This window comes from Macaca mulatta, chromosome 19 (assembly GCF_049350105.2).
Source record: "Macaca mulatta isolate MMU2019108-1 chromosome 19, T2T-MMU8v2.0, whole genome shotgun sequence".
NCBI classification, from domain to species: Eukaryota; Metazoa; Chordata; class Mammalia; order Primates; family Cercopithecidae; genus Macaca; species Macaca mulatta.
The window spans coordinates 11,573,603-11,600,939 of NC_133424.1; the positions used below are offsets into that span (position 1 = coordinate 11,573,603).

Below are 27,337 nucleotides of genomic sequence, written 5' to 3' on the forward strand. Positions count from 1 at the left end.
CACGGGAGGCTGAGGCAGGAGAATGGCGTGAACCCGGGAGGCAGATCTTGCAGTGAGCCAAGATCACGCCACTGCACTCCAGCCTGGGCGATAGAGTGAGATTCCGTCTCAAAAAAAAAAAAAAAAAAAAAGAAACTCTGCTGAGGATTATTTGCCCTCACTGTTTGCCTAAATAATTTCTTTCTAGTCTCCTGTGTGAACTCCTCATTCCACTTTGCCCCCAATCTCTGGCAACCAGCCATGTACTTTTGGCCTCTAGGGATTTGCCTGTTCTGGATATTTCATATGAATAGAAGCAGACAATGTGTCACCATTTGTATTGAACTTCTTTTACTTGGCATGTTTCTAGGGTTAGACCATGTATGGTCCTTTTTATGGCTGAGTAGTATTCTATTGTATGCACATACCACAATTGATTTTTCTTTCCTTCTTTTTTTTGTTGAGACAGTCTCGCTATGTCACTCAAGCTGGAGGGCAGTGGTGTGATCACAGCTCCCTCCACTTCCCAGGCTCAAGTGATCCACCTCAGCCTCCCAAGTAGCTGGAACTACAGGTGCACGCCACCACATGTGGCTAATTATTTTTCTCTGGAGACAAGAGGTCTCCCTGTTACCCAGGCTGGTCTTTAACTCCTGGGCTTAAGTGATTCTCCTGCCTCAGTGCCCAAAACACTGAGATTACAGTTGTGAGTCACTGTGCCTGGCCTCACAATTTCTTCAGCCATTCATTACTGATGGACAGTAGGGTTATTTCAAGCTTTTAGCTATTGTGAGTACAGCTGCTGTTAACATGTATGTATGTGTATTTGATTACCTGCATTCAGTTATTTGGGGAATAGATCTTGCAGTGGAATTGCTTGATCCTATGGTATGTCTATGTTTAATTTTTTGAGGAACAACCAAAGTTTTTCAGAGTGGCTGTGCTGTCTTCCATTCCCACCAACCTTGTATGAGGGTTCCAGTTTCTCCACATCCTCACCAACACTTGTTATTTTCCATTTTGTTTTTGTTTTGTTGTGTTTTGTTTTTGAGACAGAGTCTTCATCAGTTTGGCGGGAGTGCAGTAACTGCAATCTCCATCTCCCAGGTTCAAGCGATTCTCCTGCCTCAACCTCCCAAGTAGCTGGGATTACAGGCATGTACCACCACGCCCAGCTAATTTTTGTATTTATAATAGAGACAGGTTTTGTTTTTGTTTTTTTGAGACGGAGTCTTGCTCTATTGCCAGGCTGGAGTGTGGTGGTGCAATCTTGGCTCACTGCAACCTCTGCCTCCCAGGTTCAAGTGATTCTTCTGCCTCAGCCTCCTGAGTAGCTGGGACTGTGGGCATGCGCCACCACACCCAGCTAATTTTTGTATTTTTAGTAGAGACAGAGTTTCACCATGTTGGCCAGGATGTTCTCAATCTCTTAACCTTGTGATCTGCCTTCATAAGCCTCCCAAAGTGCTGAGATTGCAGGCATGAGCCATTGTGCCCAGCCTAGAGACAGATTTTTGCCATGCTGGCCAAGCTGGTCTCGAACTCCTGACCTCAAGTGATCTACCCACCTCAGCCTCCTAAAGTGCTGGGATTACAGACGTGGGCCACTGTGCCTGGCTCTGTTTTGTTTTGTTTTTGTTTTTTTATTATAGCCAAACTAGTGTATGCGCATCTCCCAAATGACTAGTAAGGTTAAGCCTCTTTTTTTTTTTTTTTTGAAACAAAGTCTTGCTCTGTCGCCCAGGCTGGAGTGCAGTGGCATGATCTTGGCTCACTGTAAGCTCTGCCTCCCGAGTAGCTGGGACTACAGGCGCCCGCCACCATACCCGGCCAATTTTTTGTATATTTAGAAGAGATGGGGTTTCACCGTGTTAGCCAGGATGGTCTCAATCTCCTGACCTCGTGATCCGCCCATCTCGGCTCCCAAAGTGCTGGGATTACAGGTGTGAGCCACCACGCCCGGCCTAGGTTGAGCATCTTTTTATCTGCTTCTTGGTCATATGTATATGTATATCTTCTTTGGAAAGATATCCATTCATATATTTTGCCCATTTAAAAATTGGGTTGTCTTTTTGTTGTAGGAGGTTTTCTTAATACATATTACAGAGAGGAAAAGATAGAAAAGTGAAACAAAAAACTTCTCTGGCTGGGCGCTCATGCTTGTAATCCCAGCACTTTGGGAGGCTGAAGCAAGAGGATCGCTTGAGCCAAGGAGTTTGAGACCGGCCTTGGCGACATAGACTCTCCCTCTCCCACCACCATCTTTACAAAGTAATGAAAAATTAGCCAGTTGCAGTGGCGTGCACCTGTAGTCCTAGCTACTCAGGAGGCAGAGGTGAGAGGCTCGCTTGAGTTCAGGAGTTCAAGGCTGCAGTGAACCATGATTGGCCCACTACACTCCAGCCTGGGTGACAGTGAGACCCTGTTTCATAAACACACACGAAAAAATACCCTCTCACCAGGCGCAGTGGCTCACGCCTGTAATCCCAGCACTTTGGGAAGCCAAGGTGGGCGGATCACTTGAGGTCAGGAGTTTGAGACCAGCCTGGCCAACATGGTGAAACCCCATCTCTACTAGAAATAAAAAGATTGGTTGGGTGCGGTGGCTCACACCTGTAATCTCAGCACATTGGGAGGTCGAGGTGGACGGATCATGAGGTCAGGAGATCAAAACCATCCTGGCTAACACAGTGAAATCCCGTCACTATTAAAAATACAAAAAAATTAGCTGGGCATGGTGGCACATACTTGTAGTCCCAGTTATTTGGGAGGCTGAAGCAGGAGAATGGTGTGAACCCAGGAGGCAGAGCTTGCAGTGAGCCGAGATCGCACCACTGCATTCCAGCCTGGGCTATGGGGTGAGAGTCCATCTCAAAAAAAAAAGAAAAAAAAAAAACAAAAATTATAGCTGGGCATAGTGGTGCGTGCCTGTAGCCCCAGCTACTCGGGAGGCTGAGGCAGGAGAATCGCTTGAACCCTGGAGGCGAAGGTTGCAGTGAGCTGAGATTGTGCCATTACACTCCAGCCTGGGCAACAGACCAAGACTCTGTCTCGAAAAATAATTAATTAAATATGCCCTCTCCCAGTGTCTGCAGATCTATGAAGGGATACTCCAGGGCTTAAACAGGATGCTAACAACTCCACCTCAGCCTTTACTTCCTGCTCATGCTAAGCCTAGAGATCAGCCAGAGGTGACAGTTTAGGGACTTTGAGGGGCATGCACATTGCTTTCTAAATTCTTTGGTATAAGCCAGACACGGTGGCTCATGCCTGTAATCCCAGCATTTTGGGAGGCTGAGGCAGGCGGATCACCTGAGGTCAGGAGTTCGAGACCAGCCTGGCAAACATGGTGAAACCCTGTCTCTACTAAAAATGCAAAAATTAGCTGGGCGTGGTGGCACGTGTCTGTAGTCCCAGCTACTCAGGAGGCTGAGGCGGGAGAATTGCTTGAACCCAGGAGGTGGAGGTTGGAGTGAGCTGAGATCGTGCCACTGCATTCCAGCCTGGGCAACAGAGCAAGACTCCATTTCAGAATTATTAAATAAATAAATTCTTCAGTATATATGGGTACTTTAGAAGGCTCTCATTGGCCACAGAAACATTCTCCGCAGCTTTCCACCCAGGCTTTGGTGCATCTGTGGTTTTCTTCCATCGCAATTTTTTGTTCCAGGTGGGTGTGGGTTCTTCCTTCCCTCTACAGTGTTTACAAGGAACACATTCTGAGTTGAAGACAGACGCCTTGAGTCAATCCTTCTGTAGCTTCTGGACATATTAGAACAGACCAATGCAATATAGTCATGCCTGGCTTACCAATGGGGATACTGTAAAAAAAGAAAGAAAAAAAAAAAGGCCAGGCACTGTGGCTTATGCCTGTAATCCCAGCACTTTGGGAGGCTGAGGTGGGCGGATCACCCAAGGTCGAGAGTTTGAGACCAGCCTGACCAACATGGAGTAACCCCACCTCTACTAAAAATACAAAATTAGCTGGGCGTGGTGATGCATGCCTGTAATCCCAGCTACTCCGGAAGGCTGAGGCAGGACAATCACTTGAACCTGAGAGGTGGAGGGCACGATCTCGGCCATTGTACTCCAGCCTGGGCAACAAGAGTGAAACTCCATCTCAAAAATAACAACATAGGCCGGGCGCGGTGGCTCAAGCCTGTAATCCCAGCACTTTGGGAGGCCGAGACGGGCAGATCACGAGGTCAGGAGATCGAGACCATCCTGGCTAACATGGTGAAACCCCGTTTCTGCTAAAACGTACAAAAAACTAGCCGGGCGAGGTGGCGGGCGCCTGTAGTCCCAGCTACTCGGGAGGCTGAGGCAGGAGAACGGCTTAAACCCGGGAGGCGGAGCCTGCAGTGAGCTGAGATCCGGCTACTGCACTCCAGCCTGGGCGACAGAGCTAGACTCCGTCTCAAAAAAAAAAAAAAATGACAACAAAAAAACCGGTGGCTGGGCTTGGTGGCTCATGCTTGCAATCCCACCATTTTGGGAGGCTGAGGCCGGCAGATCGCTTCCGTCCAGGAGTTGAGAACAGCCTAGGCAACATGGCAAAAACACGAGACTACAAAAACTACAGAAATTAGCCGGGTATGGTGGTGTGCGCCTGTAGTCCCAATTACTTAGGAGGCTGAGGTGGGAGGATCGCCTGATCCCAGGAGGTCCTGGCTGTACCACAGCACTGTGGTGTGGTGATCACACCACAGCACTCCAGCCTGGGTGACAGAGTGAGACCCTGTCTCTCATATATATATTCATATATATATATAGTATATATCATATATAATTATAAATATATATTGCATATATTGTATTTATAAATTTATATATATTATATATATTTTTTAGGCTATAAGGCATGGCCTGTTGTTTCTATGATTCAAACCTGTATAGCATGTTCCTGTACTGAATTTTGTAGGTAACTGTAACAATGTATTTGTGTATCTAAACATAGAATAATACAGTAAAACTATGGTAAGGTCACCCATGAGAGCAGCATTGTGTATGTGACCCATCACTGATAGGAATGTCATGTGACACATGACTTCTTTGCGAATGGGGGCTGCTCTGCTACCCCCTGGTTCCACAGGAACCAGGACTGGGAACATAGGCTGCTGTCTTCAAGGCTTCTGCAGTGCTGGCGAAAGACATGGGTCAAAGGCAGGTAAAAACACCCCGGAGCTTTCCTCCCATATTCCAGGTGCCTTTTTCTCAATTGAGTGTTCGCTTGTTTGGCACAAACCTGGATTTTCTGGCTGGGCGTGGGGGCTCATGCCTGTAATCCCAGCATCTTGGGAGGCCGAGGAGGGCAGATAACCTGAGGTCAGGAGTTCGAGACCTGCCTGGCCAACATGATGAAACCCCGTCTCTACTAAAAATACAAAAATTAGTCAGGTGCGGTGGCGCACGCCTGTAATCCCAGCTACTTGGGAGGCTGAGACAGGAGAATCACCTGAATCCTAGAGGTGGAGGTTGAAGTAAGCCGAGATCGTGCCATTGCACTCCGGCCTGGGTGACAGAGCAAGATTCCCTCTCAAAACAAAAACAAAAACAACCTTGATTTTCTAGTGTCAAAGGACAGAATTACAACTAAATTACAACTAATTCGGTTAAAGATCTCAATTGGCCTTATTTGTGATCATAGACTCTAGAATCCAGCAACAGTCATGAGGAAGGTCAGAAAACAGCTCAGTTTCAGTTTGGTGATGTAGAACTTTAGCAGAAGTGACTCCTTTTTGATTTTTAGTCTTCTCTGTTGGGGCTCAGTGCAGAAACTTAGTCTGAAACAATGGTCTCCAGTAGCTTTTACTTAATACTAGAGCTCAGATAAAGTTGATTCTGACAGGTTTTCCCACCCTGTTTTTTCTTTTCTTTTCTGTTCTGTTCTTTTTTTTTTTTTTCCGAGACAGAGTCTCTCTCTGTTGCCCAGGCTGGAGTGCAGTGGCACAATCCCGGCTCACTGCAACTTCTGCGTCCTGGGTTCAAGCAATTTTCTGCCTTAGCCTCCCAAGTAGCTGAGATTACAGGTGCCCACCACCCATGCCCAGCTAATTTTTGTATGTTTTTTCAATGTTTCTACGCAAGGACAGGTGCCCAGAGCTCCCCACTCCACCATTCTCACGGGCCTCTGGGGTCTGAATGGGCGATTTATGTCCCTTGAGTAAACAAAACCAAAAACTCTCCTCCCTAATTATTCACCAAATATTTACTGAGCCTCTGACAGTTAATAACACAGACACTGTCAAAGCCAGGTGGAGTGGCTCATACCTGTAATCCCAGCACTTTGGGCGACCAAGTTGGGAGGATCTCTTGAGCCCAGGAGTTCCCGACTAGGCTGGGCAGCGTAGTGAGATCCCATCTCTACAAAAAAATTTTTTTAATTAGCTGGGCATGGTGGCACATGCCTGTAGTCCCAGCAACACAGGAACCTGATGTAGGAGGATCACTTGAACCCAGGAAGTTGAGGCTTCAGTGAGCCATGATTGCCCTACTGCACTCCAGCCTGTGCAACAGAGAGAAACCCTGTCTCAAAAAAAAAACAAAAACCAGAATTCCAGGTTGTAGATTCCTGCACCATATTGACTCAGGATGTTTCTCAGCCACTTTGCCAACCGGGGACATCTATGGCCGGCAATGCCCCCAACCACCTGTGGGGGCCTGACACTGGAGGCACCCTGTCCACTCAGCCCACCTGTGTTATAGTTTGTACCTACATTCAGCAGTTCTCAAGCTCTTGTCCTGCATCCAAGAAGAATGAGGAGATGCTGACAATTGAAGGGTGAGGATGAGAGCAGAATTTTTTTTTTTTTTTTTGAGATAGAGTCTTGCTGTCACCCAGGCTGGAGTGCAGTGGCACTATCTCGGCTCACTGCAAGCTCCACCTCCCGGGTTCACATCATTCTCCTGCCTCAGCCTCCCGAGTAGCTGGGACTACAGGTGCCTGCCACCATGCCCAGCTAATTTTTTGTATTTTTTTTAGTAGAGATAGGTTTTTACCATGTTAGCCAGGATGGTCTCGATTTCCTGACCTCATGATCCACCTTCCTTGGCCTCCCAAAGTGCCGGGATTACAGGTGTGAGCCACCACGCCTGGCTGATGGGAGGAGAATTTTTTTGGGCGACAGAACAGCTCTCAGCGAAGAGGAGATGTGGGGGTGTGGTTTCTCTTTCAGTGTTGCTGGGTCTAGGGCTTTGTATGGACTCAGAATGTGGAGAATGTGTGCTGATTGGATCGTGAGTGTGCACAAAAGGTTAAAGTGAAGACACCACTCAAAGGTGGGCACAACAGTGTAGAAAACCAATTAGAAAAGCATAGTCTCTACTAAAAATGCAAAAAATTAGCCAGGCATGGTGGCAGGCGCCTGTTGTCCCAGCTACTCAGGAGGTTGAGGCAGGAGAATGGTGTGAACCCGGGAGGCGGAGCTTGCAGTGCTCTGAGATCTGGCCACTGCACTCCAGCCTGGGTGACAGAGCGAGACTCCATTTAAAAAAAAAAAAAAAAAAGATAAAGGTTTAAAGTTAATGAGCTGCCTGTAATCCCACACTTTGGGAGGCTGCGGCAGGAGGATTGCTTGAGCCCAGGAGTTCAAGATCAGGCTGGGTAACATAATGGGACCTGTCTCTACAAATATATTTTTTTAATTAGCCAGGTGTGGTGGTGGACACCTGTAGTCCCAGCTACTCAGGAGGCTGAGATGGGATGATCTCTTGAGCCCAGCAGGTTGAGACTGCAGTGTGTCATGATCATGCTGCTGCTCTGTAGCCTGGGCAATAGAGCAAGACCCTGTCTCAAAAAAAATTATTTTTAAATAAAAAGAGTTTATATAAGCATCCATCTTAAGAAGGTATTAATACAAATTTCTGCAGGTGAAGTTTAAATTAAAAACAGGCCGGGTGTGGTGGCTCACGCCTGTAATCCCAGCACTTTAGGAGGCCGAGGCAGGCGGATTACGAGGTCAGGAGATTGAGACCATCCTGGCTAACACAGTGAAACCCCATCTCTATTAAAGAATACAAAAAATTAGCCGGGTGTAGTGGCGAGCGCCTATCGTCCCAGCTACTCGGGAGGCTGAGGTAGGAGAATGGCGTGAACCCAGGAGGCGGAGGTTGCAGTGAGCCGAGATTGTGCCACTGCACTCCAGCCTGGGTGACAGAGCAAGACTCCCGTCTCAAAAAAAAAATGAAAATAAAAACAAATTAAAAACAAAACATGAGCTAGGAAAAGAAGAGCCAATTGAACGTAAGGTAACCAGAAAAAAGAAAAGAATAAAATCAAGTCAAAAGGCAATAAAATAGAAAATAGAAAGTGAAACCACAAAGCGAAACTGTGGCACTTTGAAAAGATCAGTAACAATGATTAGCTCCTAGCAAGACCAATAAGAGACAAGGAGACTTCACTAATTTTTGTTGTCAGGAATGAAAGAAAGAACATTACTACAGACCCTACAGACATTAAAAGGATAGTAAGGGGATAAGAACAATGTTACACCAATACATTTGACAACTTAGATGAACAAATTCCTTGAAGATACAAGCATGACAATTGCAATAAAGGAATATTACAGAGCACTGTGGAAGAATTTACCTGGGGGATTATTCTAAGTCCAGAGGGGCCTTGAAAGTTTTCCCAGAAGTGATATTTAAACTGAGATCTGAGGGAGAAGCAGGATTTGACCAGGTTGATAGAATTGTGTTCCAAGCCAGGGAAATAGTGTGTGCAAAGGCCCTAAGGTTGGAATGACTTTCTGTGGCCAAAGAAAAAAGTTCACTCTAATGATGCATTTTGGTGTTTGATGACCACACACCATGTCCTTCTTGGGTCCAAACCCCCAAGCAAACCCGATTGGCTTGAACAGAAATGTTTAAAAAGATAAATGCAAACCCAGTAGTAAGAGAAACTTGGAAGTTTCTGTGCTGTAAACAGGAGGCAGTTTATCCTGTGAACTCTATCACAAACTATATCCAGAACTGATCTGGAACTGGAATTCCCTTTCACCTGGCTAATCAAACTTCTGAGCCTTTTTCCTCCCTGTAACTTTACCTCGTGAGCACTCACTACCCACTAGGCATTGCATTTCCTACTACAAGTTCTTTGAATCTAATGTCCACTACTCTTTTTTTTTTTTTTTTTTTTGAGATGGAGTTTCACTCTTGTTGCCCAGGCTGGAGTGCAGTGATGCAATCTCAGCTCACCACAGCCTCCACCTCCTGGGTTCAAGCAATTTTCCTGCCTCAGCCTCCCAAGTAGCTGGGATTACAGGTGTGTGCCACCATGCCCGGCTAATTTTTTGTATTTAGTAGAGACGGGGTTTCACCATGTTAGGCTGGTCTTGACCTCCTGACCTCAGGTGATCTGCCCACCTCGGCCTCCCAAAGTGTTGGGATTACAGGCGTGAGCCACCGTGTCTGGCCTAATGTCTACTACTCTTAGCCCCATTCTGCAGAACAGTATACTGAAGGCTCAAAGGAGGTAAGCTGTGCCTGAGGTCGCAGAGGCCAAGCCCTAACCACCATGTCCTCCCACTCCTGTCCGTATTTGTTTAAATGTTGGCGCTGGTTAGGCTATGGTTTGTGTCTTGGGTGTGGGTTTCCAAACATCCCACTGCTGTCACCCTGTCTCATTCCCAGGAGTTCTCTTAGAAGGAGAGACAAAAGGCTGGGCACGGTGGCTCTCTCCTGAAATCCCAGTACTTTCGGAGGCTGAGGCAGGCGGATCACGAGGTCAAGAGATCGAGACCATCCTGGCCAACATGGTGAAACCCTGTCTCTACTAAAAATACAAAAATTAGCTGGGCATGGTGGCTCCTGCCTGTAGTCCCAGCTACTCAGGAGGCTGAGGCAGGAGAATCGCTTGAACCTGGGAGGCAGAGTCTGCGTTGAGCCGAGATTGCTCCACTGCACTCCAGCCTGGGCAACAGAGCAAGACTCTGTCTCAAAAATAAAAATTAAAAAAAAAGGAAAAAATGGTGAAAACCACCTAACCATCTCATCCATTTTTTCTCCTCTAATCTGCAGATCAGCAGCCAGAGAGGTGCCCGGGTCTGATGTATGTTTGGGGAAGGGGTGGGGAGAGGAGAGAGTCCCTTTCAGTGCTCAAGCCTGTGTGTGCAACTTCCTGCCAGTGAGGAAACTCTCAGCTTGAGAATCAGCCCTGGTTCTCCTTTCCCCGATCTGGCCTCACAGGAGGAGTTGGCAGGGAGCCTTGGGCCCCTCTGGCCTCTGCCGGATTTCCCAGCCAAACGCGGGGGAGAGATGCCCTGGACCATCTTGCTTCTTGCAGCTGGTGAGTCTGAAGCCCCCCTTTCAGATCCCCCACGCCTTTCCCCCCTTCCCCTGTCCACCTTGCCGCTCTGGGGGCAGAAACCAGTTCAGGGGCTGCCGTTCGAGGGCATCGAGGAGGCTGAGCCCTGGGCAGATGGGTTTGCCCATGAGCCTTGGAAATTCTCCAGCAGTGTTGCTTTTTTTTTGTTAGGCTCCTCATCACCCCCAAGTTTACGAATATCAGAAATATCACCCCTCTGGAGTCAACTGTGCCCACACCCCATGACTCAGCCCCGCTTGGTCTCCGAAGGCTCCTTGAGTGCTGGGGCAGGAGGAGGGTCTACCTAGGGGGATATCAGTGTGGCAGGGGTGGGTGGGGGTTGAAGGCTGGACGAGGGAGGGTTTATGTAGACCTCAACCTGGCCAGACACTCTGTTCAGAAGCCTGTGGGCAGTCAGGAGAGAGATGGGTCCCCAGGAAACTTCATCCTGCAGGAAGCTGTGCTCCAAAATCCATATTCCTCACCCCAGCCTGGAAAAGAAGATAAAAGTCCTCTGCCCTTCCTCCTCCTGCCCTCCCCATCACTCATCCCCTCCCGCTCCTGCCACCCCCCTCACTCACCTCCTCCCTCCTGCCATGATAGCCTCCTTGCTGCTCGTTTTTTAATTTTAATTTTTATTTTTAGATAGAGACAGGATCTCACTGTGTTCCCCAGGCTAGTCACAAATTCCTGGGCTCAAGCAATCCTCCCACCTTGGCCTCCCAAAGTGCTGGGATTACAGTCATGAGCCACTGCATCCGGCGTTTGCTCCTCCTTAAACACCCCCATGCCCCTTCCATCCCCTGGACCTTTGCCTATGCTGTTCCCTCTGCTGGAATGCCCTTCCCCAGCTCTCCAAATGGGTCCTTCCTCACCACTCAGGACTCAGCTCATGGGAGGCCAAGGTGGGAGGATTGCTTGAGGTGAGGATCTGGGCAACATAGTGAGGTCCCATCTCTATACAAAATAAGCAAAATTAGCTAGCCAGGTTCACCAGCCTGGCCAACATGGTGAAACCCCGTCTCTACTAAAATTATAAAAATTAGCCGGGCGTGGTGGCACGTAGTCCCAGGTACTCAGGAGGCTGAGGCCACTGTACTCCAGCCTGCGCAACAAAGCAATATTTTGTCTCTAAATAAATAGATAGTAAATAAATTAAATAAAAATAAAGTAATAAGGGTATAGTTGTGCTGCTGTGTAATAACCAATGCTATTACTGAAAATTGATGGCCAGGCAATGGTAGCTCACGCCTGTAATCCCAGCACTTTGGGAGGCCAAGGTGGGCAGATCTCATGAGGTCAGGAGTTCGAGACCAGCCTGGCCAATATCGTGAAACCCCATCTCTACTAAAAATATAAAAATTGGCCAGACGTAGTGCCACATGCCTGTAATCATAGCTACCTGGGAGGCTGGAGGATCACTTGAATCCGGGAGGTGGAGGCTGCAGTGAGCCAAGATCACGCTAGTGCATTCCATCCTGGTGGCAGAGTAAGACTCCGACTCAAAGGAAAATGAAAAATGCGGTGGCTCACACCTGTAATCCCAGCACTTTGGGAGGCCGAGGCGGGCGGATCACGAGATCAGGAGATCGAGACCGTCCTGGCTAACACGGTGAAACCCCGTCTCTACTAAAAATACAAAAACTTAGCCGGGCATGGCGGCGGGCGCCTGTAGTCCTAGCTACTCAGGAGGCTGAGGCAGGAGAATGGCGTGAACCCGGGAGGTGGAGCTTGCAGTGAGCCGAGATCGCGCCACTGCACTCCAGCCTGGGCGACTGAGTGAGACTCCGTCTCAAAAAAAAAAAAGAAAAATGAAAATTAATTCAACTACGGGGAGCCGTCACCATGTGCCAGGCAGTGTGGGGTAGGGTCACTAGCCTCCCGACTCACAGAAAACACAAGGCCGAGGGAGGGTGATCTACTTGCCGGAGGCCACAAAGCCAGGTCAGCCTCCACTCTCACCACGCACCCACCCACCTTACCGTCTGCATCGCAGGCTCCTTGGCGATCCCACGACCGTCCATCCGGCTGGTGCCCCCGCACCCAAGCAACCAAGAGGACCCCATCCACATCGCATGCATGGCCCCTGGGAACTTCCTGGGGGCGAATTTCACACTGTATCGAGGGGGGCAGGTGGTCCAGATCCTGCAGGCCCACGGAGACCAGCGCGGGGTGACATTTAACCTGAATGGCAGCAGCAGCGAGGCTTCAGGGGAACCCTTCCACTGCCAGTATGGAGTGTTAGGCGAGCTCAGCCAGCCCCAGCTGTCAGACCTCAGCGAGCCCGTGAACGTCTCCTTTCCAGGTAAGGCCATTCTATGGGATCTCACTGCCAGGGGCTTCATTTTCCCACACAGACCTCTCATATGTACTGTTGCCTCAGAGACCTTCCCAGAAAAAGCCAGGCTTACACCCTGCCAGGACTTACTCGCCTTTCCCTTTTCCATCTTCTCAGCCAGCCCAAAAGGGGATTTGTTGGTTCACTGAGCTGAAGTCAGCTCACAGGGTCAACTTCAGGTATGGCTAGATCCAGGTGCTGAAAGCTGTCAGGAACCATTTGCCCCATCTCCGCTCCACATTGTTCTCTGTCTTATTGTCAGGTAGCCCATCTCCCTCATGGTACCAAAATTGTTGCTGTGATTCTTCCCATTTTGCAGATAAGGAAACTGAGGCACAGGAGGTACAGCTTATACACATGTAACGGGTAGCTAGTCTGGGATGCCATTGCCTTCCAAAAACCATGAATTACACCTCCGTGACCTACATTACTTCCCCTCTTGGCCACATACTTTTTTTTTCCCCCCCGAGACGGAGTTTTGCTCTTGTTGCCCAGGCTAGAGTGCAATGGCATGATCTTGGCTCACTGCAGCCTCCACCTCCTGGTTCAAGCAAGACTCCTGCCTCAGCCTCCCGAGTAGCTGGGATTACAGGTGTGTGCCACCATGCCCGGCTAATTTTTGTATTTTTAGGAAAGACGGGGTTCACCATGTTGGCCAGGCCAGTCTCGAACTCCTGACCTCATGATCTTCCTGCCTCGGCCTCCCAAAGTACTGGAATTACAGGCATGAGCCACTGCACCTGGCTTTTTTTTTTTTTTAAATGAGACAAGGTTGTCCAGACTAGAGGGCAATGGCACAATCATAGCTCACTTCATCCTCAAATTCCTGTCCTCAAGTGATCCTCCCACCTCAGCCTCCTAAGTAGCTGGGACTACAGGTGTGCATCACCATGCCCAGCTAATTAAAAAAAAATTATTTTAGAGATGAGGGTCTCGGCCGGGCGCGGTGGCTCAAGCCTGTAATCCCAGCACTTTGGGCGGCCGAGACGGGCGGATCACGAGGTCAGGAGATCGAGACCATCCTGGCTGACACGGTGAAACCCCGTCTCTACTTTAAAAATACAAAAAACTAGCCGGGCGTGGTGGCGGGCGCCTGTAGTCCCAGCTGCTCGGGAGGCTGAGGCAGGAGAATGGCGTGAACCCGGGAGGCGGAGCTTGCAGTGAGCTGAGATCCGGCCATTGCACTCCAGCCTGGGCGGCAGAGCGAGGCTCCGTCTCAAAAAAAAAAAAAGAGATGAGGGTCTCAAAATGTTGACCAGGGCCGGACATGTCTTGGGCGTGGGTTTCCAAACATCCCACTGCTGTCACCCTGTCTCATTCCCAGGAGTTCTCTTAGAAGGAGAGACAAAAGGCTGGGCGCGGTTTCACACCTGAAATCCCAGCGCTTTGGGAGGCTGAGGCAGGTGGATCACGAGGTCAAGAGATTGAGCCCATCCTGGCCAACATGGTGAAACCCTGTCTACTAAAAATACAAAAACTAACTGGGCATGGTGGCTCCTGCCTGTAGTCCCAGTTACTCAGAAGGCTGAGGCAGGAGAATCACTTGAACCTGGGAGGTGGAGTCTGCAGTGAGCCGAGATCACTCCACTGCACTCCAGCCTGGGAAACAGAGCAAGACTATGTCTCAAAAAATAAAAATAAAAAAGAGGAAAACATGGTGAAAACCACTTAACCATCTCATCCATCTTTTTCCCCTCTAATCTGGACATGGTGGCTCATGCTTGTAATCCCAATACTTTAGGACGCTGAGGTAGGTGGATCACCTGAGGTCAGAGCTGAAGACCAGCCTGACCAACGTGGTGAAACCCTATCTCTACTGAAAATACAGAAATTAGCTGGGCATGGTGGTGTGCGTGTATAATCCCAGCGGCTTGGGATGCTGAGGCAGGAGGATCATTTGAACCTGGAAGGCACAGGTTACAGTGAGCCAAGACAGTGCCATTGCACTCCAGCATGGGCGACAGAGCAAGATTCTGTCTCCAAAAAAAAAAAAGATGTTGACCAGGCTAGTCTTGAACTCTTAACCTCAAGTGATCCTCCCACCTCAGCCTCCAGAGTAGCTGGGATTACAGATGTGAGTCACTATGCCCAGCATGAGCCACATAAGGCTTCTGGACACTTACTGTGCACCAGGAACTGTCCTTGGTCTTGCCCTCCTGCAGCTGACATTCCAGGCAGATGAGGACAGATGATAAACATGAAATCCGACATATATTCAACCTGCCAGCAGGGCACCAGATAAAATCCACCTGGGTGAGGATGTCATTATTTGAAGTAGAGTAGGGCGACTGGCCCAATGTTCTAATGGTCAGCCCTCTGGACTCTGAAGTAGAGTATTGCAATCAGGGAAGCCCTCTCTGAGGAGGTGGCATTTGAGCAAAGAACTGAATGATGAGGAGGAGCCAACCACGTGGATATCTGGGGCACATGTTGCAGGCAGAGGATACAGGCTGTGCAAAGGCCACGAGGCTGAAGCTTCCCTGGTGTGTCTGAGGAGCCCAGTATGGCTGAAGGATGGTGAACAAGGAAGAAAATAGGGAGAGGCGGGGCAGGGAGTTCACCAGGAGGATCGTGGGGGGCCTGGTAGACCACAGCAAGGATTTTAGCTTTTTACCCGAGTGAGACGGGAACCCCAGCAGGGCTGATGTCCTTTTCTGATCTCTGAGTGAGGAGGCTGGGCATGGGTTATGGGTCAAGAAGCAGGAGGGAGGAGCCCTCGATAGCCTTCTGTGTTACCATCAGTCAGAACTTTCCTGGCCGGGTGCAGTGACCCACGCCTGTAAGCCCAGGACTTTGAGAGGCTGAGGCGGGAGGATTCTTTTAGCCAAGGAGTTCAAGATCAGCCTGGGCAACATAGTGAGACCCTGTCTCTACAAAAAAAAAAAAATTAATTTTTTTTTAGATAGGGGTCTTGCATTGTTGACCAGGCTAGAGTGCAGTGGCGCAATCACAGCTCACTGCAGCCTCCACTTCCTGGGCTCAATCAATCCTCCCTTCTCAGTCTCCCTAGTAGCTGGGACTACAGCCTTGCACCACCATGCTTGGCTAATATTTCTATTTTTTGTAAAGACAGGGACTCACTATGTTGCCCAGGTTAGTCTCAAACTCCTGGGCTCAAGTGATCCTGCCACTCAGCCTCCTAAAATACTGGAATTACATGAGCCACTGCACGCCTGGCTCCGGCCAATTTTTTTATTTTTATTTTTTTGGAGACGGAGTCTCACTCTGTCGCCCAGGCTGCAGTGCAGTGGTGTGATCCTGGCTCACTGCAGCCTCTACCTCCGAGGTTCAAGCAATTCTGCCTCAGGCTCTCTAGTAGCTGGGATTACAGGCGTGTGCCACCATGCCCAGCTAATTTTTGTATTTTAGTAGAGATGGGGTTTCACCATGTTGGCCAGGCTGGTCTCAAACTCCTGACCTCAGGTGATCCAGCCTCCTTGGCCTCACAAAGTGCTGGAATTACAGGCGTGAGCCACCATGCCCGGCTAATTTTTTGTATTTTTTTTTTTTTTTTTTTTTTAAGTAGGGGTTTCACAGTGTTAGCCAGGATGATCTTGATCTCCTGATCTGGTGATCCACCCACCTCGGCCTCCCAAGGTGCTGAGATTACAGGCGTGAGCTACCGTGTCCGGCTAATTTTTTTTTTTTTCTTAATTAGCAGGGCCTGATGGCATGTGCCGGTAGGCTGAGGCAGGTGGATCACTTAAGCCGGGGAGGTAGAGGATATTGTGAGCCATGATCCCACCACTGCACTCCAGCCTGGGTGACAGACGGAGACCCTGTCTATAAAAACATTTTTTTTTTTTTAATGTCTGACACAGAGTGTCACTCTGTTGCCCAGGCTGAAGTGCAATGGCCCGATCTCGGCTCACTGCAACCTCTGCCTCCCAGGCTCAAGCGATTCTCCTGCCTCAGCCTCCCGAGTAGCTGGGACTACAGGCGCCAACCACCCTGCTAATTTTTGTATTTTTTAGTAGAGATGGGGTTTCACCATGTTGGCCAGGGTGGTCTTGAACTCCTGACCTCAAGTGATCTGCCCATGTCGGCCTCCCAAAGTGCTGGGATTACAGGCATGAGCCCCACCACGCCTGGCCCAAAAAACTTTTAAAAAGAACTTTTTCGGCCGGGCGCGGTGGCTCAAGCCTGTAATCCCAGCACTTTGGGAGGCCGAGGCGGGTGGATCACAAGGTCAGGAGATCGAGACCATCCTGGCTAACACCGTGAAATCCCGTCTCTACTAAAAAAAAATACAAAAAATTAGCGGGGCGTGGTGGCGGGCGCCTGTAGTCCCAGCTACTCGGGAGGCTGAGGCAGGAGAATGGCGTGAACCCGGGGGGCGGAGCTTGCAGTGAGCCGAGATCGCGCCACTGCACTCCAGCCTGGGCGACAGAGCAGACTCCGTCTCAAAAAAAAAAGAAAAAAAAAAAAAAGAACTTTTTCACTGCAGAAAAGAATCTTGTTGCCAGCGGAGGCCAACACGCAGCTATGACAGAGCAGTTCTCTGTCCTTCCCGGCCTCGGGCTCCTCTATCAAAGGTCTCCTTCTCTCACCTTGGCCTTGTGGTCTTGGAGTTGGGAGCTGACAACACCCCTTCTGCCCCAGGTGAATCAATGAACAAGGCTGACATTGTGAGAACACCAAGCGTCTGTCTTCTTCCCCCTCCTGGCTTAGCTCCTCACCTCCCTTGGGGTCGGGGCATCTCCTCTTTCTCCAGGAAGGGGAAGCCAAGTCCTGTGCTGAGAAGGTGACTCTGGAACTGCCACTCCCATGCCTGTGTGACTAGCTTCTGGGTGGATCTCAGGGTCTACCGTTGGGCTGGGGGTGGATGTCATCTGGCCACTGGCACCCAGACTGCAAGTAATAAAAACCTGACTCACACTGGCTCTACCAACAAGAGGGGATTTGTTGGTTCACTGAGCTGAAGTCAGTTAACATGGCTGACTTCAGATGTGGCTGGATCCAGGCGCTGAAAAATGACGGAAAGCATTTGCCTTCTCAGCTCCTCTTCTGTCTTATTCTCAGGTTGTTTCTCCCCCTCACGGTGACAAAATTGTGCCCTGAAGCTTCAGATATATATTCTCTCCTTTTTTTTTTTTTGAGACCGATTCTGGCTCTGTCACTCGGACTGGAAGGCAGTGGTGCAATCTCGACTCACTGCAGCCTCCGCCTTTCAGGTTCAACACAGGCACTTGCCACCACGCCCGGCTAATTTTTGTATTTTTAGTAGAGACGGGGTTTCACTGTGTTGGCCAGGTTGATGTCGAACTCCTGACCTCAGGTGATCCACCCTCCTCAGCCTCCCAAAGTGCTGGGATTACAGGCATGAGCCACCGTGCCCAGCCATCTCTTTTTTTGTTTGTTTCTTCAGACAGGGCGGGTTCTCTCTATGTCACCCAGGCTGGAGTGCAGTGGCACGATCTCAGCTCACTGCAGCCTCCACCTCCTGGGTTCAAGCTATTCTTGTACCTCAGCCTCCCAAGTACCTGGAATTATAGGCGTGCACCACACCTGGCTAATTATTTGTGGGGTTTTGTTGTTTTTGTTTTGTTTTGTTTTGTTTGTTTTCGAGACGGAGTCTTGCTCTGTCACCCAGGCTGGAGTGCAGTGGCACGATCTCAGCTCACTGCAACCTCTGCCTCCTGAGTTCAAGCAATTCTCCTGCCTCAGCCTCCTGAGTAAGTGGGACTACAGGCACATGCCAGCATGCCTGGCTAATTTTTTGTATTTTTATTAGAGACGGGGATTCAGTGTTAGCCAGAATGGTCTCAATCTCCTGACTTTGTGATCCACCCGCCTTGGCCTCCCAAAGTGCGGGGATTACAGGCGAGAGCCACCGCGCCTGGCCAATTATTTATGTTTTTATTTTTTATTTTTTATTTATTTTATTTTATTTTATTTTTTTGAGACGGAGTCTCGCTCAGTCGCCCAGGCTGGAGTGCAGTGGCCGGATCTCAGCTCACTGCAAGCTCCGCCTCCTGGGTTCACGCCATTCTCCTGCCTCAGCCTCCCGAGTAGCTGGGACTATAGGCGCCTGCCACCTCGCCTGGCTAATTTTTTGTATTTTTTAGTAGAGACGAGGTTTCACCGTGTTAGCCAGGATGGTCTCGATATCCTGACCTCATGATCCGCCCGTCTTGGCCTCCCAAAGTGCTGGGATTACAGGCTTGAGCCACCGCGCCTGGCCTTTATGTTTTTAATATAGACAGAATTTCCCTGTGGCTAGACTGGTCTTGAGCTCCTGGCCTCAAGTAATCTACCTGCCTTAGGCTCCCACAATGTTGGGATTACATGCATGAATCACCGCTCCTGGCTTAAGATATCTATCCTATGCAACGCTAGGCAGAGGAGTAAAACTCTTTTCCCAGTGGTACCTCCAAAGTCCCAGACTTAGCTCTCATTGGCTTCACTTGGGTTACGTGCTCATCCTGAACCAATCATAATAGCCAGGAGTGAGGGATATGCTAATTGGCCAGACACAAAGTTGGCTAAGTCTCTTGGGTCCATCTGCATTCATGTTCTTTGGTTGGGGGTTATGGGGTAAGGGCTGGCTACTCAAAGGTTACCTGGAGAGATGGTACTGACCTGCCCACTCTCTTTTCTGATTTTCCTCCAGTGCCCACTTGGATCTTGGTGCTCTCCCTGAGCCTGGCTGGTGCCGTCTTCCTCCTCGCTGGGCTGGTGGCTGTTGTCCTGGTGGTCAGAAGAGGTAACAGCATGCAAAGAAAGCCTGGCACACAAGTTGCCAGTTGACAACTTCTGGAACCTGAAAATGTGCTTACACTCACAACTCACACCGTTTTGTTTTCAGGTTCAATAATTTGTTCATCACACCCCTTTTAAAAATATTTATTTATTTATTATTTTTCTTCTCAGGCAGAGTCTCGCTCTGTTGCCCAGGCTGGAGTGCAGTGGTGCGATCTCGGCTCACTGCAACCTCCGCCTTCGAGGTTCAAGCGATTCTCCTGCCTCAGCCTCTCAAGTAGCTGGGATTACAGGTGTGCACTACCATGCTTGGCCAATGTTTGTATTTTTAGTAGAGATGGGGTTTTGCCATGTTTCCCGAGCTGGTCTTGAACTCCTGACCTCAGGTGATCCGCCCGCCTCGGCCTCCCAAAGTGTTGGGATTACAGGCGTGAGCCACAGTCCCTGGCCTAAAAGTTTTGTATTTGGAGACTCACTCTGTCACCCAGGCTGGAGTGCAATGGCAGGATCATAGCTCGCTGCATCTTTGACCTCCTGGGCTCAAGCAGTTCTCCTGCCTCAGCCTCCAAAGTAGCTGGGACCACAGGTGTGTGCCACCACACGCAGCTAATTATTTATTTTATTTTATTTTATTTTTTATTTATTTATTTTTTTTTGAGATGGAGTCTCGCTCTGTCGCCCAGGCTGGAGTGCAGTGGCGCAATCTCGGCTCACTACAAGCTCCACCTCCCGGGTTCACGCCATTCTCCGGCCTCAGCCTCCCGAGTAGCTGGGACTACAGGCGCCCGCCACTGCGCCCGGCTAATTTTTTCTATTTTTTTAGTAGAGACGGGGTTTCACCATGGTCTCAATCTCCTGACCTTGTGATCTGCCCGCCTCGGCCTTCCAAAGTGCTGGGATTACAGGCGTGAGCCACCGCGCCCGGCCTATTTTATTTTTTTTAAGACAGGGTCTTGCTATGTTGCCCAGGCTGGGTAACTCCTGGGTTCAAGCAATCCTCCCACCTCAGCCTCCCAAAAGTTCTGGGACCACAGGCGCACACTACCATACCCAGCTAATTTTTTAAAAATATTTTTTGTTGACTGGGTGTGGTGGTTCACGCCTGTAATCCCAGCACTTTGGGAGACCAAGGCGGGCAGATCACCTGAGGTTGGGAGTTCAATACCAGCCTGACCAACATGGAGAAACCCTGTCTCCACTAAAAATACAAAATTAGTTGGGCGTGGTGGCGCATGCCTGTAATCCCAGCTACTCGGGAGGCTGAGGCAGGAGAATCACTTGAACCCAGGACGTGGCAGTTGTGGTGAGCTAAGATTGTGCCGTTGCACTCCAGCCTGGGTAACGAGCAAAACTCCGTCTCAAAAAAAAAATTTTTTTTGTTGTTGAGATAGGGTCTTGCTATGTTGCCCAGGTTGGTCTTGAACTCCTGGGCTCAAGTGATCCTCCTGCTTCAGCCTCCCAAAATGCTGGGATTACAGGCATGTGCCAGCATGCCCAGCCAAATTATGTGTGTGTGTGTGTGTGTGTGTGTGTGTGTGTGTGTATTTTGAGATGGAGTCTCACCCTGTAACCCAGGCTTGAGTGCAGTGAGGTGATCTCGACTCACTTGCTCTATTGCCAGGCTGGAGTGCAGTGGCACGATCTTGGCTCACTGCAACCTCCGCCTCGTAGGTTCAAGCGATTCTCATGCCTCAGCTTCCCGAGTAGCTGGGACTACAGGTGCGTGCCACCACACCCAGCTAACTTTTGTATTTTTAGTGGAGACAGGGTTTCACCATGTTGTCCAGGATGGCCCAGCACTTTGGGAGGCCAAGGTGGGCAGATCACAAGGTCAGGAGTTTGAGACCAGCCTGGGCAATATGGTGAAACCCCATCTCTACTGAAAACACAAAAATTAGCCAAGCGTGGTGATGTGTACCTGTAGTCCCAGCTACATGGGAGGCTGAGGCAGAAGAATTGCTTGAACCCAGGAGGCGGAGGTTGCAGTGAGTCGAGATCACACCACTGCACTCCAGCTTGGGCAACAGAACGAGACTCCATCTCGAAAAACAAAACAAAAAACAAACAAAAATCTGAGGCCTTCCAGGCCAGGCGGGGTGGCTCATGCCTGTAATCCCAGCACTTTGGAAGGCCGAGGCGGGTGGATCACTCGAGGTCAGGAGTTCGAGACGAGTCTGGCCAAAATGACGAAACCTCTACTAAAATACAAAAATAGCTGGGCCTGGTGGTGCGCACTTGTAATCCCAGCTACTCGGGAGGCTGAGGCAGGAGAATCGCTTAAATCCAGGAGGCAGAGGTTGCAGTGAGCCAAGATTGAGCCACTGCACTCCAGCCTGGGTGACAAAGTGAGACTCTGTCTTAAGAAAAAAAAAAAAAAAAAAACAGAAATTGCCGGATACGGTTAGGACCAAAATCTTAACACATGCTCATTTCTTTTTTGTTCCAGTTAAACTCAAAAATTTACAGAAGAAAAGGTGAGATCATCCTTGGAGACCCACAGAGGGAGGTTTGGGGATAGAAGGACACTTCCCTGGCGGGGTGGGCACTCCATGCCCCCCCACAAACAGCGCCTCCTGGTGGGCATGCTGCATAATGGAAACAGGTGCCATTTATTAAGTGCCTCCTGTGTGCTGGAGGACTGTGCTAGGACTCTCTGAAGCTGGAGCTCCTTATCCTTATGGCAGCCCTGGAAACAGGCACTATGAATAGCCCTGTTTTACAGAAGAGAGGACTGAGGCTCAGCGCTGAGTCACAGAGCGAGCAGTTTGCCGAGGGAAAGGCCCTTCCCCATACCCCTTTACCCCCAGCTGCCAGAAAATGGTCACAATCACTCTAGATACCCACAAGCAGTTTCTAAAGAATGCCCCTGGGTGGCCGGGCGCCGTGACTCACGCCTGTAATCCCAGCACTTTGGGAGGCCGAGACGGGCGGATCACGAGGTCAGGAGATCGAGACCATCCTGGCTAATACAGTGAAACTCCGTCTTTACTAAAAATACAAAAATTAGCCAGACGTGGTAGCCGGCGCCTGTAGTCCCAGCTACACGGGAGGCTGAGGCAGGAGAATGGCGTGAACCCAGGAGGCGGAGCTTGCAGTGGGTGGAGATGGTGCCACTGCACTCCAGCCTGGGTGACAGAGCGAGACTCCGTCTCAAAAAAAAAAAAAAAAAAAAAAAAAATGCCCCTGGGGTTGTGCGATGCCCAATTGCACTGTAGGCAATGGCCCAGGTTCCTGGGCGCCAGGATGTCCTAACTGGCCCTGGCCTTAGTTTCTCTCCTCTGAGAGTGGGGAGACATCCTGCTGCCTGGTGGTAAAGACCTGCTCTGGAGATTGAATCCCAGCTTCACCTGGCTGTGGACCTCCTACCCAGAAGAATATATATATGTATTTTTTTTTTTAGACGGAGTCTCACTCTGTCGCCCAGACTGGAGTGCAGTGGCGCAATCTCAGCTCACTGCAACCTCCGCCTCCCGGGTTCAAGAGATTCTCCTGCCTCAGACTCTGGAGTAGCTGGGACTACAGGCATGCACCACCACACCTGGCTAATTTTTGTATTTTTTAGTAGAGATGGGGTTTCACCATGTTGTCCAGGCTGGTCTTGAACTCCTGACCTCAAGTGATCCCCCGCCTCGGCCTCCCAAAGTGCTGGGATTACAGGTGTGAGCCCCCGCACCTGGCCCAAGAGAATTTCCATGTTTTTTTTCTTTCCCCGGCCGAGGGGCTGTCCTACAGTGTGACAGCTCCAGAAATCAGGATGTTACTGCTTTTCTGTGAGGAAGACCCATCGGTCAGTGGGTGGGGAGCAAAGGCTATGTTATGGTTGTGGTTTGGGGCTAGAGCTTTCCCAATCAAGCCTCCTGACTCAAGGGGCAACCCTGGTCCCTGTCACTTTCTCCTGAATTCCTTTGCAGAGATCGAGAATCCTGCTGGGCCCAGATTAACTTCAACAGCCCAGGTCTGTGCCTCCACACTCCTGACTCCGGTGGGGAAAGGATTACACCTCCAAATGCCATCAGACCTCATCACACGCCACTCAAATTTCTGTGACTGCTTGTTCCCTTTAGGGTCAAAACACACCCTCACCACCTCTTCCCCTGGGTTCTCACCTTCTCTCCTTTAACTTAACCTAAAGGTCACCTCTTCTGGGAAGCCTTCCCTGACTCCCTAGACAGGGTCTGTGCCTGCTACTTACAGGACCCCAGGACCGACCATTCTTCTTACCCCTTGGTAGAAATACAATTAGGTGGCCTGGTGCGGTGGCTCACGCCTGTAATCCCAACACTTTGGGATGCCGAGGCAGGCGGATCACAAGGTCAGGAGATCGACACCATCCTGGCCAACGTGGTGAAACCCTGTCTCTACTAAAAATACGAAAATTAGCTGGGCGTGGTGGCGCGTGCCTGTAATCCCAGCTGCTTGGGAGGCTGAGACAAGAGAATCGCTTGAACCCAGGAGGCAGAGGTTGCAGTGAGCCAAGATGGCACCACTGCACTCCAGCCTGGTGACAGAGCAAGACTCTGCCTCAAAAAAAGGAAGAAAGAAACAAAAATGGGCCGGGCGCGGTGGCTCAAGCCTGTAATCCCAGCACTTTGGGAGGCCGAGGAGGGTGGATCACGAGGTCAGGAGATCGAGACTATCCTGGCTAACATGGTGAAACCCCGTCTCTACTAAAAATACAAAAAAAAAACTAGCCGGGCGTGGTGGCGGGCGCCTGTAGTCTCAGCTACTTGGGAGGCTGAGGCAGGAGAATGGAGTGAACCCAGGAGGCAGAGTTTGCAGTGAGACGAGATCACGCCACTGCACTCCAGCCTGGGAGACACAGCGAGACTCCATCTCGAAAAAAAAAAAAAAAAAGAACCTCAAAAAAAGGAAGAAAGAAACAAAAATGAAACAATTAAGTGACCATTGGGTGCTTGCATATTTAATACTCATTTCCTCTGCTGGACAGCCAGCTCCATGGGGAAAGGACCGTGTCTATCTCGGGGACTCCGGGGCCACACTTGCCTTCCAGAGCATGTCATTCTGCCAGCTTCCCCAAGGGGGTGAGAGGCAGCCAGTCTGTCATGTAGGATGTTCTCTTGAAGGCACCCCAAGCAGAGAAATGTATTCTCTGTATTTCATTCCTGGTCTGACACACACATTTATTGAGCACTTCCTGTGTGCTGAGGTCTGGGAGGGTCCTTTTATAACCAAGACAGATGTGCGCTCTGTGCACAAGCCCATTCTCCAATGGGGAACAGCCTGTGGTAGCACCAGACTGTGTCTGGGATAAGGCAGGTGGTCCCCTGAGGAAGTGATGCTTTGCTTTTTTTTTTTTGAGGCGGAGTTTCACTCTTGTTGCCCAGGCTGGAGTGCAATGGCACAATCTCGGCTCACCACAACCTCCGCCTCCCAGGATCAAGCAATTCTCCTGCCTCAGCCTCCCTAGTAGCTGGGATTATAGGCATGCGCCACCACGCCCAGCTAATTTTTGTATTTTTAGTAGAGACGGGGTTTCTCCATGTTGGTCAGGCTGGTCTCGAACTCCCGACCTCAGGTGATCCACCCGCCTCGGCCTCCCAAAGTGCTGGGATTACAGGCGTGAGCCACTGCGCCTGGCCTCCTTTTTTTTTTTTTTTTGAGGCACAGTCTAGCTGTGTTGCCCAGGTTGGAGTGCAGTGGCCTGATCTCAGCTCACTGTAACCTCTGCCTCCCGGGTTCAAGCGATTTTCCTGCCCCAGCCTCTCGAGTAGCTGGGATTACAAGCGTGAGCCACCATGCCCAGCTAATTTTTGTATTTTTAGTAGAGGTAGGGTGTCACCATGTTGGCCTGGCTGGTCTCGAACTCATGACCTCAGGTATCTACCCACCTCAGCTTCCCAAAGTGCTGAGATTACAGGCAGTTACAGGCATGAGCCATCGCGCCCAGCCCTGTTTTTTGTTGTTTTTGTCTTTGTTTTTGAGACAGAGTCTTGCTCTGTCACCCAGACAAGAGCACAGTGGCTCAATCATAGCTCACTGCAGCCTTGACCTCCTAGGCTGAAGTGATCCTCCCCTCTCAGCCTCCTGAGTAGCTGGGACCACAGGTACACACCACCACATTCAGCTACTTTTTAAATTTTTTTTTTCTAGAGACAAAGAATTGTGTTGCCTAGGCTGGTCTTGAACTCCTGGGCTCAAGTGATCCTCCCTCCTTGGCCTTCCAAAGCATTGGAATTACAGCCGTGAACCACCTCACCTGGCTAGAAGTGATGTTTAAGCAGAGACCTACAAGAATGGGTGATGGAGGCCAGGTGCAGTGACTCCCGCCTCTAATCCCAGCACTTTGGGAGGCCGAGGCAGGCAGATCTCTTGGGGCCAGGAGTTCGAGACCAGCCTGGCCAACATGGTGAATCCCAATCTCTACTAAAAATATAAAAATTAGCTGAGTGTAGTGGTGCATGCCTGTAATCCCAGCTATTAGGATGCTGAGGCAGGACAATCATTTGAACCCAGGAGGCAGAAATTGCAGTGAGCCAAGATTGCGCCATTGCACTCCAGCCTGGGCAACAGAGTGAGACTCCTTCTCAAAAACGAGAAAAAACAAAAAAATAGGTGATGGAGCAATTGGAGGAGAGCCTGGGGAGGAGGAGGAGCTGGCAGGTGCTCCTTCTGGAAGGCCTGAGATAAGATTCCCATTTTCCCCAGGGCAGTGAGATCCCCCCTAGGAAGGCTGTGTGTAGAAGGACTCGGTTCCGTTTGTAGCTGTGAACAGTTCACCATGCAGAATGGGTTGAAAGGGCGCCATAGAGGATGCTGGGAGATGGACCCCAATTGCTTCCCTGTGGGCGGGGATGGCAGGGAGCAGGGAAGTTACAACTGGTCCCCAGTCCTGGGTTTTCTTTCTCTTTCTGTTTCAGACATGTCCTTCGATAACTCCCTGTTTACCGTCTCTGGGGTGAGTGGTTCTTTTTCTTGGAACCAGTTTTCTGCTGACCGTCCTACCTGGAGAATGGGGCGGGCTCAAGGGGCACCACGAGGCTAAGTTGACCTGCTGTTTCTAAGCTGCGGGGGGCAAAGAAAAGCCCAGAATCACTAAACAGGGACTTGGTGAGCCAAGCGTTGGCTCTGAAAAATCCCAGGGGGTGTGGGGATTGAAGGTGGTGACGTCAGGCTGTTGTGTGGCCACAGGCAGGCCTCTTGGGGGTATGTCCTGGCCTGGTCAGTGCTGCCTTTGGTCTCAGTCTTTACTGCCCCTCAGAATGGTGACAGAGGACTCCGGGTGACCTGGTGGCCTCTCTGAGGTTATTCATGGAGACTTGTGACAATCTGATGCATGCTGTGATCAGTCCCCTCTGGGTATAAAGAAAATGAAGTTGCTGGGCATGGTGGCTCACGCCTGTAATCCCAGCACTTTGGAAGGCCAAGGTGGGCGGGTCAGGAGTTTGAGACCAGCCTGACCAATATCGTGAAACCTCATCTCTGCTAAATACAAAAAATTAGCCAGGCGTGGTGGTGCATGCTTGTAATCTCAGCTACTTGGGAGGCTGAGACAGGAGAATCACTTGGACCCAGGAGGTGGAGGTAGCAGTGAGCCAAGTTTGAGCCATTGCACTCCAGCCTGGACTACAAGAGCAAAACTCCATTTCAAACAAAGAAACAAATAAAAATAAAAAAGTAAAAATGCCAAGATTACCCCAAAATGTAGCTGTGCAGAGAGTCCCACAGACCCAGGTTTAAATCTCAGCTCTGACACTGTGTGACGTTGGGGAACAATATCCCCCAAAAGCAGAGGGGAGGAATTTTTTTTTATTTTTTTGAGACGGAGTCTAGCTCTGTTGCCCAGGCTGGAGCGTAGTGGCATGATCTTGGCTCACACAACTCCCGAATCCCGGGTTCAAGTGATTCTCATGCCTCAGCCTCCCAGGTAGCTGGGATCACAAGAACGTGCTACCACACTCAGCTGATTTTTGTATTTTTAGTAGCGACGGGGTTTCACCATGCTGGCCAGGCTGGTCTCAAACTCTTGACCTCAGGTGATCCACCCGCCTCGGCCT

At 50.0% G+C, this 27,337-nt stretch overlaps 1 protein-coding gene across 10 annotated transcripts in view; it reads left to right on the forward strand.

Moving 5' to 3' along the window:
• The window catches only part of C19H19orf38 (chromosome 19 C19orf38 homolog), a 35,916-nt gene that overhangs the window by 2,908 nt on the left and 5,671 nt on the right, over positions 1–27,337 (forward strand). Inside the window, exons 2-8 of one of the 10 annotated variants that reach the window (XM_077977436.1) lie at positions 9,610–9,734; positions 9,997–10,264; positions 12,279–12,587; positions 19,234–19,326; positions 21,769–21,796; positions 23,234–23,277; positions 26,201–26,238. In XM_077977436.1, coding sequence (XP_077833562.1) covers positions 10,030–10,264; positions 12,279–12,587; positions 19,234–19,326; positions 21,769–21,796; positions 23,234–23,277; positions 26,201–26,238 — 747 coding nt within the window. In that variant the 5' untranslated portion in view covers positions 9,610–9,734; positions 9,997–10,029. Of the gene's footprint in view, positions 1–9,609; positions 9,735–9,996; positions 10,265–12,278; positions 12,588–19,233; positions 19,346–21,768; positions 21,797–23,233; positions 23,305–26,200; positions 26,239–27,337 lie in introns of all 10 variants that reach the window. The other 9 variants (XM_077977437.1, XM_015122892.3, XM_077977438.1 and 6 more) reach the window with 9 other exon arrangements.